The sequence below is a fragment of the Mobula hypostoma genome, chromosome 2 (genome assembly GCF_963921235.1).
Source record: "Mobula hypostoma chromosome 2, sMobHyp1.1, whole genome shotgun sequence".
Taxonomy (NCBI): domain Eukaryota; kingdom Metazoa; phylum Chordata; class Chondrichthyes; order Myliobatiformes; family Myliobatidae; genus Mobula; species Mobula hypostoma.
Window position 1 is genome coordinate 19,219,274 of NC_086098.1, and position 15,664 is coordinate 19,234,937.

Genomic DNA, 15,664 nt, shown 5'->3' on the forward strand with positions numbered 1-15,664 from the left:
CCCCTCGTTCTGGACTTCCCCAACATCGGGAACAATCTTCCTGCATCTAGCCTGTCCAATCCCTTTAGGATCTTATACGTTTCAATCAGATCCCCCCTCAATCTTCTAAATTCCAACGAGTACAAGCCCAATTCATCCAGTCTTTCTTCATATGTAAGTCCCGCCATCCCAGGAATCAATCTGGTGAACCTTCTTTGTACTCCCTCTATGGCAAAGATGTCTTTCCTCAGATTAGGGGACCAAAACTGCACACAATACTCCAGGTGTGGTCTCACCAAGGCCTTGTACAACTGCAGTAGTACGTCCCCGCTCCTGTACTCGAAACCTCTCGCTATAAATGCCAGCATACCATTCGCCTTTTTCACCGCTTGCTGTACCTGCATGCCCACTTTCAATGACTGGTGTATAATGACACCCAGGTCTCGTTGCACCTCCCCTTTTCCTAATCGGCCACCATTCAGATAATAATCTGTTTTCCTATTTTTGCCACCAAAGTGGATAACTTCACATTTATCCACATTAAATTGCATCTGCCATGAATTTGCCCACTCACCCAACCTATCCAAGTCACCCTGCATCCTCCTCACTGCTAACACTGCCACCCAGCTTCGTGTCATCCGCAAACTTGGAGATGCTGCATTTAATTCCCTCATCCAAGTCATTAATATATATTGTAAACAACTGGGGTCCCAGCACTGAGCCTTACCGTACCCCACTAGTCACCGCCTGCCATTCTGAAAAGGTCCCGTTTATTCCCACTCTTTGCTTCCTGTCTGCTAACCAATTCTCCACCCACATCAATACCTTACCCCCAATACCGTGTGCTTTAAGTTTGCACACTAATCTCCTGTGTGGGACCTTGTCAAAAGCCTTTTGAAAATCCAAATATACCACATCCACTGGTTCTCCCCTATCCACTCTACTAGTTACATCCTCAAAAAATTCTATGAGATTCGTCAGACATGATTTTCCTTTCACAAATCCATGCTGACTTTGTCCGATCATTTCACCGCTTTCCAAATGAGTTGTAGAGTCCTTTAGAGTGAATCCATAGGTTGTGGAATAAGTTCAGTGTTGGGGTAAGTGAAGTTATCCCCTCTGGTTGAAGAGCCTGATGGTACAGTAATGGGGTAATACCTGTTCCTAAACCTGGTGGTATGGGACCTGAGGTTCCAGTAATTCCTTGATGGCAGAAGATCTTATCTCCCAGATGGTGAGGGTCCATAATGATGGATGTCACCTTCTTGAGGTATATCCTGTTGAAGATGTCCTCAATGGTGGGGAGGGTTGTGCACTGGAGGTAGCTAAGTCAATAACCCTCTGTAGCCTCTTTCAATCTTGCCTATTGGAGGCCACTCAGAATGTTCTCCACTATATATCTGTAGAAATTCTCAAATCTTTGGTTACAGATGGAGTCTATCCAGTTGGAGAATCAGCCTTTAACCATCACTTTCTGCTTCAGATTGTCTAGCCAATCGGAAACCCTTGAGAACAACCTTCAAGATAAGCCTGGCCATTTGGGACCTTGTCAAAGGTCTTACCAAAGTCCACATAGACAACATCTTACTGCCATGCCTTCTTCAAGTTACCTCTTTGAAAAAACTCCAGAAAACTCATTAGACATGCCTCCCATACACAAAACCATTCTTGATCGGGCCTTGCCTATCTAAGTTATGGTAGATCTTCTCCTTCAGTTCCTTCCAGTAACTTCCCTGCAACGGAAATCAGTACCCAAATGGCCTCGTTGGATAATTTCTCAGGAATATCCTCTCTAATCTCTGCTGTTATGTCCTCCCTTATAAAAAAAAAGACAAAACTCCTTCCAATCTTCTCTGTTCCTCTGTCACACCCAAGGCATTGATATCCTAGAACATTGTGCTACCAGCCCTGCCCGTCTCCCAGCCAAGTTGCTGTTAGGACCATAGTACCCCAATCCCTACTGGCAATTCATGCCCTTAGTTCATCCACTTACCTGTTAAGTTACATGCATTGAATCAGATACAATTTAAAACAGAGGTCCTATCTGCCTTTTTACTGTAAGCACAGCTATCCTGATTGCTAGGCTTACAACCTTTGTTTAAATTTATTTTCATTTATTTTCATTTATTCCAGCCCTTTGAGCTGCACCAACAAGCAACCCCAACTTACCCCTAATTTAACCCTAGCCTAAACATGGGATAATTTACAATGACCAATTAACCCAGCTGGTAAGTCTTTGGACTGTGGTAGGAAAACAGAGCATCCAGAGAAAGCCAACATATTCCACGGGAAGAATGAATGGACCCCTTATAGATGATACAGAATTGAACTCCAATCACTGACATTCCGAGCTGTAACCACGTCACAATAACCACTATGCTAATGTGGCGTCACACTGTGATGCTGAATATACCCATCTTCTCACTAACTACATTCTATCGAGTCCCAACTCACTGCCAATCTAGTTTAAAACCTCTCTGGTGGCAAAAGCTCTGATGTTGGTCCCTTTTCAGTTCAAATCCAACTAGTCCTAGATACAATAATTCTCAGTTAAAATGATTTAAATTAAAGCTATATAAATTATGATCCAAGGTAAACCTTTGCTCTACCTATGGATGTCAATTTGTAGGAAACAAACTGAAAAAAAAACTTCAATTTGACTTTTTGGTTGAGGAAGTAATCTTGGCAAATGAAATACAATGTTGGAAAGTGTATGGTTATGCACTTTGGGAGAAGAAATAAACGGGCAGACTATTATTTAAATGGGGAAAGAATTCAAAGTTCTGGGATGCAACGGGACCTGGGAGTCCTCGTACAGGATACCCTTAAGGTTAACCTCCAGGTTGAGTCGGTGGTGAAGAAGGCGAATGCAATGTTGGCATTCATTTCTAGAGGAATATAGTATGGGAGCAGGGATGTGATGTTGAGGCTCTATAAGGCGCTGGTGAGATCTTACTTGGAGTACTGTGGGCAGTTTTGGTCTCCTTATTTAAGAAAGGATGTGCTGACGTTGGAGAGGGTACAGAGAAGATTCACTAGAATGATTCCAGGAATGACAGGGTTAACATATGAGGAACGCTTGTCTGCTCTTGGACTGTATTCCTTGGAGTTTAGAAGAATGAGCGGAGACCTCATAGAAACATTTCCAATGTTGAAAGGCATGGACAGAGTGGATGTGGTAAAGTTGTTTCCCACGATGGGGGAGTCTAGTACGAGAGGGCATGACTTAAGGATTGAAGGGCACCCATTCAGAACAGAAATGCGAAGAAATTTTTTTAATCAGAGGGTGGTGAATCTATGGAATTTGTTGTCACAGGCAGCAGTGGAGGTCAAGTCATTGGGTGTATTTAAGGCAGAGATTGATAGGTATCTGAGTAGCCAGGGCATCAAAGGTTATGGTGAGAAGGCGAGGGAGTGAGACTAAATGGGAGAATGGATCAGCTCATGATAAAATGGCGGAGCAGACTCGATGGGCCGAATGGCCGACTTCTGCTCCTTTGCCTTATGGTCTTTACCCAGTGACAAAATATCTTTTGTGCTTTTGCTTTAACTGAAGAAAATGCCTAATACTTAAAAATCAAACAGTATCAAAACAGGTCAATTATTCATCGTCATCAGGTGTCATGCCCAGTTTGAGCTTTGACCACCATGGCCCATACACTCCTGTTTCAGGTCAAGTGGATCAATTCACTGGTATTCATTTCCAGTTCTCTGGCTGCTGACTCCATCATCATTTGTCTTTGTCTTCCTCCTGCTTTCTTCCCTTCAGTCTTTCCCATAATGCAAAAAGACAGAATGTATAGTGATATCCAAAAAGAAGGAGAATCCTATCTGCAGGCTGACAATAAATAGGAAAGACATAAAACAAGTACAGAACTTTTGCTGCTTAGGAAGCTGGGTGACATCAGATGGCAGGTGCGACATGGACATCAAAAGAAGAATAGGGATGGCAAAATACACCTTTACGAGAACGAAGAGTATACTGACCAATACTAAACTAGGCATGACAACCCACCTCAGAGTACTGAAATGTTACGTTTATCCAGTTATGTTATATGGCTCAGAATGTTGGACAATATCTGGTAACATGAGGAAACAAATTGAAGCAGCAGAGATGTGGTTTTTGAGGAGGATGCAAAGAATATCATGGACGAAATGAATATCTAACGAGAATGTCATGAACAGAGCAAACACAAAAAGAGAAATAATGTATGAGATCGCGAAAAGGCAACGCAACTTGATTGGACATGTGATTAGGTCAATTATTACTTCATCCAAATAGTTCCCTCTGGATAGACTGACAAACCACATCAATCTACAGTACAAATCATATTAACTTGCAACAGTAATTCTTATGACCTATCGCCTGAAGGAAGACTGCAGATCTCAAGTCACAATTAAATATTAATTCCTGCTAATAATATTTCAGAATTTATCCAGTTTATCTCAGGGATATTCCAGTATTTTCAGTAAGATGCAAATAAAAATCAGGCTTATATTTGAAGATTATATACCACAATAGGTTATTTTGTATTATAATTTTAAAGGTTAACCAACTATATTATCAGGCAGTTCGATCCATTTTGATTCAGGATAAATATTTGTCAGAACTGCATGACAAGCGAATACATGGCTTGTAAGTGGACTGCAAAATATACAGAGGGTGGAAAGTCAAAGGCCAGACAAACAACTGAGGAAAGGGTGTCCAATGTAGAGAAGAAAAGAGGCAGGGTGTAAGAAAGGAGGATTCAGGGAACAGGTCTGAGAGGAAGTGAGAGGAGGTTACTGGGTGAGGGGTTACTGAAGAAGAGATTCAGGGATGGTGAAGGAGCAGGATTACAGATGAGGGGGAATAAAAGGATGGTAGAGAGGTAGAGAGTGTGCATGAATTGACAGGTAACGACATACACATTTAATCATATGCTGATTGATGGGAACAACAGCTGTCTACAGTAAAAGTCATGCATAAGCAGCTTCCACTCTCTTCATCAAATCTGAGTATTTGAACAATAGGACCTAACCATTATGGTCACTCTGTTCTTATAGCTAAGGAACTGTGATTCCTTGATATTTCTGTTCTGAGTGAGACATAGTGGGCATGAAATGCTCAGCTCAAAAGTTGCAGATGGCGCCAACTCCTGTTTCCAGAAGGACAAACAGGAAAAGAATGCTTTATCAAAGGCTGAGCTTTACATATGTCACACTGTGAGATAACTGATTGTTTTATGAGGTTAGCTCACTCTAACATAGAAGCAGTATGCTGTGCTCATCAGGTGCTTACGTTCCAACCCTGAAATGATATTTGATGATGTATAAGAGTTGAGATATTGTTAAATGGTGGTGTAGAGTGGAGGCGCGTGGCCAAGTGGTTAAGATGTTGGACTCGTGATCTGCAGATCGCAAGTTCGAGCCTTAGCCGAGGCAGCGAGTTGTGTCCTTGAGCAAGGCACTTAACTACACATTGCTCCTGCACGTTTATAGCCCAGCAGCAGCAGTTGGTGCAGTATGGACCGGACAGGACAGGACATTTCAGGAGACAAGTAGCATAACTTTACTTGTGCAACAAGCACAAAACTCTGGAGGAACTCAGAGGTCAGGGAGCATCTATGGAAATTAATAAACAGTCGACGTTTTGAGCCGAGACCCTTCTTCAGGATGGGAAAGACACCACAATAAAAAGGTGGAGGGGGAGGAAATAGGACTAGTTAGAAGGTGATAGGTGAAGCCAGGTGGGTGGGAAAGTAAAGGGCTGGAGAATGAATCTGATAGCAGAAGAAAGTGGACCATGGAAGCTAGGTGAATACATGGCCAATGAGTCAGAGGGCAGCAGAGATCACAGAGGGTGAACAGTGAGATAGAGTCTCACTAAACTCCTGTCAAAGAGTTGATTTAAACCTCTTCAGGGTAGGCATCCCTCGAAGAGACTTCACAGTGGAGCAGCAAATCATAAACAGGAGAGTTTCTACAGACGTTTTGGGCCAAGACCCTAAGCAGTCTTTGTCGTACACTTGTTCATCATACGTATGTACTTAACAGTTAAAATTGTTACATACCATTAATATACAATGGTAATTACAGGTAACAAAAGCAGTACAGCAGCACCTGTATCAGCTATTGAACAACAAACAATGACAGGCTTTCAGTCTCCACCTACAATGCAGTTTTTGATTAAAAGGTTGCAAGACACTATTTGTATTTTTTTTAGATTTTATGTAAGGTATTAAAGCATTGTAGGCTTGTTCTAGTATTAAGCTTTCATCAATGGTGATATTGACAAACTCATCAATGAATTCCTCTGCTGCTTCGTGGTCAGCAGACAGTTTAAAAAATTAATGCCATGCCTTCTCTTAAATTTCCGCAACCAGCCTGCTGAATATTCACAGTTACCTTCAATTTTCAGTTTATCATAATAGAACTCTGCTTGTTTCATGATCAGCATACCATTAACCGGCATATGTTCACACTGATGCTGACTAATCTACTCTTTCAATACACAATCAAAATCCTTATTTTTCACTTTTTTCATTAACTTCTGTTCATTGCATACGTGAGGTCGGTTCTCAGAACTGTCTACTGCGCAGAGACCTGAGCATTGCCTGGGAATCTTTCAAACACCTTGTGGAATTTCCATTTGTGACATCATGTCAGCACTCAAAAAATTTTCAGATTTTGGAGGCTTTCGGATTTTCGTACAAGAGATATCAACCTATATTTATTGTTACTATATATTGGTGTTCCCCTGCAAGTTTCATGCAAGCAAGGAATCTCATCGCATCCTAGTAAAATGACAATGAATGAATCTAACATAATATGCAATTGAAATAAATGAAAATTTAACTCTTATTTATAGGTTTTAAAGCAACAATATCTTAACAACATCAGATTTTGGAAAACTCAACAGGAAATGATACTACAAAAAACTTGTATTTTTTCAATCTTTTTTTTAAAAAAAAGGCCAGCATTAAATGTCAATCCCTAACCCTTGAGAATATGGTGGCAAGCTTCCTTCCTGAGCTGTTACAGTCATTGTAAAAGATTCAAAGTATGTATACAGAATACATTTCTGAGATTCGTCCTCCCACAAGCAGCCACGAAACAAAGAAACATCATGGAACCTGTTCAAGAAAACATCAAACACCCAAACCATGAAAAAAGAACAAATTACGCAAATGGCAAAAAGTGAGCGAACAACACATAGAATATCAAACACCAAACTGGTATCCAGTAGTATTCAGGTTAGCTCAGTTTAGCAACGCTAGCTGACTGTAGTTCACAGAGCTATTCTTTGCCAAAGTGCCCCAGTGGACATCGATTGCCCCAAACAAACCACTCAAATACACCAAAAAAAAAGGTAACCAGAATACAGAAACATATGCAACATGAACCTCAAAGTCCCCAAGAATGAGTCCCCAGCCTTCTCGATCAATCCTTGCAACATGGATCCCAAGACTCTGACAGCAGCTAGCGAGAGAGAAAGGTAGACAGCACCAAACACCTGTCCATCCTGCATTCTCATCGACTTGAATTTTGCTTCACTCCTCAATTGGAGAGAAGCAATGGAGTGAATCATGAACTTGCACCCCATCTCTAGACATTCAGGCCATACAGTCTGTTCCTAACCTCACTGAATTCCCTCAGAAATAGCAAAGCACCAGATTGCTCAATCGGCCTCCAAAACACCATCAAAATGCAAATCACAGGTTCCAATCACAACCAGCTTAGTTGTAGAATCATAATTGAAAGAAGCTGTTTTGTGAACTGCCCGCAGGACATTGTTATTTGTCGTGTTGTTTGCTGGCACCATCTTGGAGAAGATCTGTGAAAGACTCATCAACTCTTCTGTTGATTTAAAATTAGCAATATATTTCAAAGTTATTATGCTACACAACCAGCAAGGGAACTTCATGGGGTAGTGTTCACAAATGCCTGCTGCCCTTTTTACTCAGATTTGGGATGTGAGGTCAGAATCAAAGTATATTTTTTAGAAGTCACCTTCAGTAGTTTCTGTGGACTGGTATAATCTGTGAATTATGTTGGCACATTAAAGACTGTAAAACAAAATTACCTGACTTTGGTTGGAAAAAAAAATTATAAAACAAGTTTAAAGCACTCTGGAAGATCTATTAAAATTTAAGTGCATCCTATTTTAATGATTTTCAGTTTCCTTAATGAGTTTACTTCTCAGAGGATGCTGCAAAAATATCTTGAAACTCAAACCAATGCTGTCATCCTAAGAGTCATCAAAGAGTACAGCACAGAACTAGGCCCTTCAACCCCTCTAGTCCATGCCAAACCTTTAAACTGCCTATTCCCATCGAGCTGCACCAGGAGCATACTTCTCCCTACCCCTAGTACCTACCCAAACTGCTCTTAAAAAAATTAAATTGAGCTCACTTACACCACTTATGCTGGCTGCTCATTCCACACTCTCATGATCCTCTGAGTAAGAGAAGTTTCCCCTCATGTTTGCATTATACATTTCACCTTCCACCCTTAATGCCTATGACCTCTAGTTGTAAGTCTCACCTCAATTTTATATACCTCTATCAAATCTCTCCTCAATCTTCTAAGGAATAAAGTCCAAACCTATTCAATGCTTCCTTACAACTTTGGTCGTCCAGACCCAGCAACATCCTTATAAATTTTCTCTGTACTTTCAACCTTATTTATATCTTTCTTGTAGGTAGGTGACCAAAACTGCACACAATATTCCAAATTAGTCCTCACCAACTTCTTATACATCCCATCTCCTGTACTCAATACATTGATTATGAAGGCTAATGTGCCTAAAGCTTTATTTATGACCTGTGATGCCACTTTCAATGAATTATGGACTTGTATTCCCAGATCCCTTTGTTCTAAAGCACTCCTCAGTGTTCTACTGGTCACTGTGTAAGACCTAACCAGGTTGGTCCTACGGAAGTGCAACACCTCGCACTTCTCTGCATTAAATTCTATCTACCATTTTTTTCAGCGCACCCAGTTCCCAGTGCAAGCTCTGATATTTTCCTCATTGTCCACTGTACCCTCAATCTTGATGTCAAGTGCAAATTTGCTGATCCAGTTAACCACATTATCATTCAGATCATTGACATAGATGACAAACAGCACCAATCCCTGTGGCACACCACTAGACACAATGCTCCAATCAGACATACAACCATCTACTATCACTCTCTGGCTTCTTCCACAAAGCCAATGTCAAATCCAATTTACTACCTTAATCTTGAATGCCAAGCAACTGAACCTTCTTGACCAACCTTCCATGCAGGATCTTATCAAATACCTTGCTAAATTTCACGTAGACAACATCCACTGCCTTGCCTTCATCAACTTTCATGCTGACTTGAGAAACTCTCGAAGATTGGTTAGACACTACCTACCACAGACAAAGCCATGCAGACTATCCCTAATGAATCCATGTCTATTTAAATACTCATACTTTTGATCCCTTAGAATACCTTCCAATAACTTTCCCAACACTGATGTCAGGCTTACCACCCTATAATTTCCTGCTTTAATTTTAGAGCCTTTCTTAAACAGCAGAACAACATTAGCTATCCTCCAGTACCTCACCTGTTGCTACCAATGATTTAAATATCTCTGAAAGGGCCTCTGCAATTTCTGCACTTGCCTCCCACAGGGTCTGAGGGGGACACCTTGTGAGGTCCTCGGGATTTATCCATCTTAATTTGCCTGAAGACAATGAACAACTTCTCTGTAACCTGTATAGGGTCCATGAAGTTGATACTGCTTTGCCTTGCTTGTATAGACTTTGTGTCTGTCATCTGAATAAATACAGATGTAAAAAAAGCATTCAAGATCTCCCCCATCACTTTTGGCTCCATGAATGGATTACCATTCTGATCTTCTACAGGACCAATTTTGTCTTTTTGCTCTTAACAGATCTGTAGAAGCCCTTGGGATTCTCCTTCACCTTATCTGTGAGGGCAACCTCATGTCATTTAGCCCTCCTGATTTCTTTCTTAAGTGTTCTCCAGAGAGGGTCTCAAGATGGCTGTGGCTCAAAAGAGGGGAGCCTTGGAGTCATAAGTAGCTAGCCATCTGGACACAAGCTGGGGTCTGATCAGCCCCGGCTGGGTCACCTGGAGGAGGTTGTATGATGTTGAAAGACCCGAAACACCCAATGATTCCAGGAACATCACTGAAGATGTGTCCAGAAGCATCAATAGATGTATGTACACAGATACTCCGCAACCACTTCCTTTTTTCCTTAACCAGGGCTTCAATACCTCGTGTTATTTTTAGCTTTTATTCTGACAGGCAATACAAACTGTGTACTCTCAAATTTTCACTTTTAAAAGCCTCCCACTTACCAAGAACACCTTTGCCAGAAACAGCCTGTCTAAATCCACATTTACCAGATAATCCTTTTTTCAATTTAGAATCCCAACTCGTGGGCCAGACCTCTTTTTTCATAGTTATTTTGAAACTAATCTAGTGTGATCACTTAATGCAAAGTGCTCCACAAACTTCAGTCACCTGTCATCTCATTCCCTAATCACAGAACAAGTATTGTACAATCTCTCTTTGGGACTTCTATGAAATGATTAAGTAAACTTCCCTGAATGTATTTGACAAAGGCGATCCCATCTAGTCCTTTTCAGTATGGGAGTTCCAGTCAATATATGGAATGTTAAAATCACCTACTGTAACAACCTTATGTTTCTTGCAACAGTTTGCAAACTCTCCACAAATATGTTCCTCTAAATCCCTGGGTGGTCTGTAATATAGCCCCATCAACATAGTCATACCTTTCTTATTTCTAATTTCTAATGCCTCACTAGATGAATTCACCAGTCTGTCCTGACTGAGGTCTGCCGTGACATTTTCCCTAACTAGTAAAGCCAACCCTCCTCCTTTAATCCCTGCTGCTCTGTTGCATCTTAAACAACAGAACCCCAGAATACTGAGCTGCTGGTCCTGTCCCTCCTGCAACCAAGTCCCACTAAAGGCTACACTTATATGTGTTGATCCATGCCCTGTACTCATCAGCCTTTCCTATGATACACTTACATTGAAATATATGCAGCTCAGGGCATTAATCACACCATGCACAACCTTTTGGGTCCTGACTGTCTGAGGTCTCTCTGCTATCTGTTATGGCACTCTGGTTCCCATCGCATTGCAATTCTAGCTTAACAACCCCACCCTGCCTGCAGCACTAGCGAACCTTCCTCCCTCCAGTTCAGGCGCAAACCATGTCTCCTGCACAGGTCCCACCTTCCTGGGAGAGAGTTCAATGATCCAAAGATCTGACACCCTCCCTCCTATACCAACTCCTTAGCTACATGTACATGGCACAGGTAGCAATCCTGAGATCACAAACCTGGAGGTCCTGCCCTCTAACTTAGCACCTAACTTCCAGAACTCACTTTGCAGAACCCATGACACTGACACTTGGGCAAGGAATAAAATTATCATGTAGCCCAAAGAAATAACATGTACTTTTACTTTGCTGCAATTGTAAAATATAATGGATTCTGGTTAACTGTGCCATCATTTATTCAGGGTAGCCACGTATTTGGGGCATCTCTTAAAAAACAAAAACTACTCAAGCAAATAGCCAGGACTCACCATTTATTTGGGACACTATGCCACATAATTGAGACAGGAGGTTGTTGCTGAACAGCTTCTAACTAGTGTCAGTTATGTGCACTTGTGTGGCCGTTAGACACTACACCATGAGCAATCAGTTTTTAAATAGCATCAGTTGCGTATGTTTCTGTTCAAAAAACAATGATCTTTAATACTGATAGTAGACAAGAAATAAGCAGCAAAACAATTCAGAACCGTTTTGTTCACTGTGGTTTCAAGCATTAAGGTTTGGAGATGCCAGAAATGGCAGAGAGTGAGAGTGAAACGATTTCACCACTTTAACAACTTTCGAACTACAAAGAATTCAAAAGGATTGACAATTATCTTGAATATTACAATGCAGTGAGCAAAACAGCTCTGAAATGTCTTATTGCTTATTTCTCGACAACTATTGGTGACAAAAATCACTGCTTTTTGAACAGAAACACACACAACTGATGCTATTTAACAGATGAAGATTTGGAGGATAAAATCATTGATAGCATTGTATGAAGGCAGTACATCATATGCACTAGATGTCTGTGCTGATTTTGTTTATTTACAATCAAAAAAATATGACAGCATATGTACACTAGATGAATTCATCCATCAAAAACCATTACAAACTAATACACTGTTTTACAATACTCTAGTATTCTCATTTGTTCTGTATTTCATTTAAATACATAATTTAATACTCAGTTAAATGATAGTTTATCCTTCTGTACTTTTTTTAAACTGTTTCTATGAAATTTTGACTAATTGGGACAGCCACTCAACTGGGCAAAATGTACTGGTCCTGATGTGTCCAAGTTAACCAGAAACCACTGTAATATACCCTAGAATTATTCATTGTACACATGAGGGGTGATTGATAAGTTTGTGGCCTAAGGTAGAAGGAGTCAATTTTAGAAAACCTAGCGCATTTATTTTTCAACATAGTCCCCTCCTACATGTACACACTTAGTCCAGCAGTCGTGGAGAATACGGAACCCCTCCTTTGTAGAAGTGGTCCACAGCAGGGGTGAATGATAAGTTCGTGGCCTAAGGTAGAAGCAGATGAGTTATTAACTTCAAATTTTCTGCATTATCACTCAAAGAGTTCAACTGCATGTGCATGTAACAAGAACACCTTGGACCTCCAGATGGTCTGTAGCAGGGGTGTGGCCTAAGTTTGTGGCCTAAGGTAGAAGGAGATGAGTTATACAGCTCTCATCACGTGTATGTGTAGTTCAACTCTTTGAGTGAAAACGCAGAAAGTTTGAAGTTTCTCCTTATCGCCTTCTACTTCAGGCCACGAACTTATCAATCACCCCTGCTGTGGACCACTTACTGGAGGTCTAAGACGCCGACTTCTACAAAGAAGGGTTCCGTATACTCCATGACCGCTGGACTAAGTGTGTAGATGTAGGCAAAATAAATGTGCTAGGTTTTCTAAAATTGATTCCTTCTACCTCAGGCCACGAACTTATCAATCACCCCTCGTATTAACTGATAAATGTTCTCAAAACTATATGATAGTCATATTTATCAAACCTAAATTAAAACCTGAACTCAAATTTTCTTTCAATAAAGTTGAACTTATGTCATCTTTTAACTGACCTAACATGACTTTTATAGGTTTAATATAACAGTCAAATCTGGAAGCTAATACGAACATTGTGATTGTGCAAATAGATGAGAAATCAATTAATTTCAATTCAAAAAGTGATGATCTTTTCCCAATCACTGCTACAGATGAACCACTACACAAAGATTACTTTTCAGTTATTCCACTGTAAACATAGTACCTGGCCAGAGTATTATTTATTATAGTTTTTCACAAAATATCTTAAAAATTTTTCAGCAAGGAGTTAATTTCACCAATAGCATAAACATGTTTATTTTCCATCTTTTACAACAGAGCCATACAACTTAGTCAGTTGTTTATATCATGTTGCCTTAAACAGCACTAAAATGAAAAAAGTAGTCATTAAAATACATTTCCAAACCTTGAGATTTGGATGTCAAATCACCCCCAGAAAACGTTTAACAATACAGGACATGACTGCTTTGCCAGTGAGTGAATTATGTCAGTGGTGTTGGATAAGAGCAAGATCCCATGCTGCTTCACAGGTTTCCTACCAGGTTCAACCTATAAAGCATAAAACCTCTCCTCTCCCCACCAAAGTCAGGTCTGTCCTTCCTCACTTGCAAGTTCTAACCAGTTTCCTCAAATATGCACTGAGCTTCATTTTCCAAAGGCTTCCTCCAGAATCCCCCTCCCCCCAGGTTTCCTTTCTCCTGAGTCCACTGCTTCCAGCCCCACCAGTTAAGCACCCCACCCATACACATACCACCACCACCTCCACCCAGCCTCCAAATCTGAGTCCACCAGCCCGATCCCCACGATTCAAATATTCTCTGCAGTCCCTTGAATTGAATTTGGTATTTGCCCCAGGTTTACCCCAGGATTTCTCTCCCCAGCTCCACCCCCATTTAAACATCCTCTCATTGCCACTGTCCACCCGTTATAGTCACTGCATGGGATTTGCACCAGATTTACTCTAGCCTCCAAGGTTCTCCCAGGTCCCAAGCTGTCTTTTCCCCCTGTCCCCTGCACTGAGCTCGTCTCAGATTTTCCCTAGTTTTTCTCTTCCTCAGGGTCCTACACACCCCTCTCCTATTTAAAAATCCCCTCCAGCTCCTCTCCATCAGTCCCCAGTCACCTCCACTGAGTTTATCCCAAGTTTTCCCTCCAAGGTTTCTCTTCTCCGGCCCTCCCCCATTAAATAACCCTTCCAGCTCCTCCCCCCCCCACCACCACTTTTTAATACAGGTCCCCCACCCCACACCACTGCACTCTGATCCTGTCCCCCAGCCCTCGAACTCTCCCTGCCCGCAGTCACCTTGGTCAGCTGCGCGATCTTCTTGCTCATCTTGATGTGCAGCTCCTGGGTGTACTCGGGGGCCGAGCCCACCTTGCCAGCTGCCGGCCCACCGCTGCAGTGCTGCTGCTGCCAGCCCACGCCGGTCGCCATCTTCCGGAGCCAGTCGACCAGGAGAAGGAGATGAATTGGGGGGGGATGCCGGGGGCTATGTGCCTGGAGCCGGAGCTGAGGGGATGAGAGCCGCCCACCCACCTCCCTCGGGCAGCCGCTCTAGCCAGGCAGCGAGAGGCCGGCGAACCCGCGCGGCCGCGGACTAGGAGCCGGCACTCCAGCTAACCGCCTAGATTCGCGGCTTGCCATGGCTACCGGCGGCCGCGGCTCAGCATCGTTGCCACGCCGAGCCGCAGAGGCGCGTCTCCCGCTGCCGGATCGCTGCTTATTTATCCCTGCAATGTTGTTGTTGTTGCTGCCGCCTCCGCCGCACGCTCGCGCCGTTACCATGGAGCGCAGCGACAGTTGACATATTACACATTTCCGGTTCCAACGCCTCCGCCAGGACTTTCGCGCGCCTTCGGACAGGATGGTGCACGTGGAAGGAGAGTCGCCGACGCCGCGCTCAGCTGGAGGTGGCACTTGCTGCTGGGGATGGAGGAGGCGGTCGAGGGGGTAGGTGACGAGCGCAGCGGAGTGGAGGGAGCGGTCGAGGGGGAGGAGCTGTGCGCTGCGGAATGGGGGGGGTGAAGGTGGAGGAGCCGCGCGCAGCGGACGGGGGGAGGCGCGCGAAGGTGGAGGTGCCGCGCGCAGCGGAGTGGGAGGGGCACGCGCAGGTGGGGGTGGGGCAGGGGCGGCGCTAAGGTGGTGCTAGCTGGGGCTATAGCCCCAGCAGAAATTGTAATAGCACCACCAAGAAATTAACTGCAGCTGCTTTGCTTTCTCTGTATAGTTTTGAATACAGCTTGTTTCTCTGAAACAGCGCCCCCGATTACCATAGCACCTACGCAGCAATAAAGTTATGAACTGTCAGCTCCACTCTACACTTCTGCTTATTCATTCATTGTCAATGTCTTGCCGTTGCTGTCCTCAGATCATTTAAGCTGATCTAAAATCACTTAAGGTGGTGATGTCTGTGGTAAACCATGTATATATGTTGTAACTCGGTTACCTGTCTGGACACACCCCTCTGCTGACTGCCCCTGTGGCTCCTCCCACAGTGTCCT

General features: G+C 42.8%; 1 protein-coding gene across 8 annotated transcripts in view; it reads right to left on the reverse strand.

The window, feature by feature from the left end:
* Positions 1-14,931, reverse strand: part of fam184ab (family with sequence similarity 184 member Ab) — a 208,649-nt gene extending 193,718 nt beyond the window's left edge. For 3 of the 8 annotated variants that reach the window (XM_063033841.1, XM_063033815.1, XM_063033850.1), the window contains exon 1: positions 14,466-14,930. In XM_063033841.1, the coding sequence (XP_062889911.1) occupies positions 14,466-14,597 (132 nt within the window). In that variant the 5' untranslated portion in view covers positions 14,598-14,930. Of the gene's footprint in view, positions 1-14,465 lie in introns of all 8 variants that reach the window. The other 5 variants (XM_063033858.1, XM_063033809.1, XM_063033869.1 and 2 more) reach the window with 3 other exon arrangements.
* Positions 14,932-15,664: the final 733 nt, after the last annotated feature.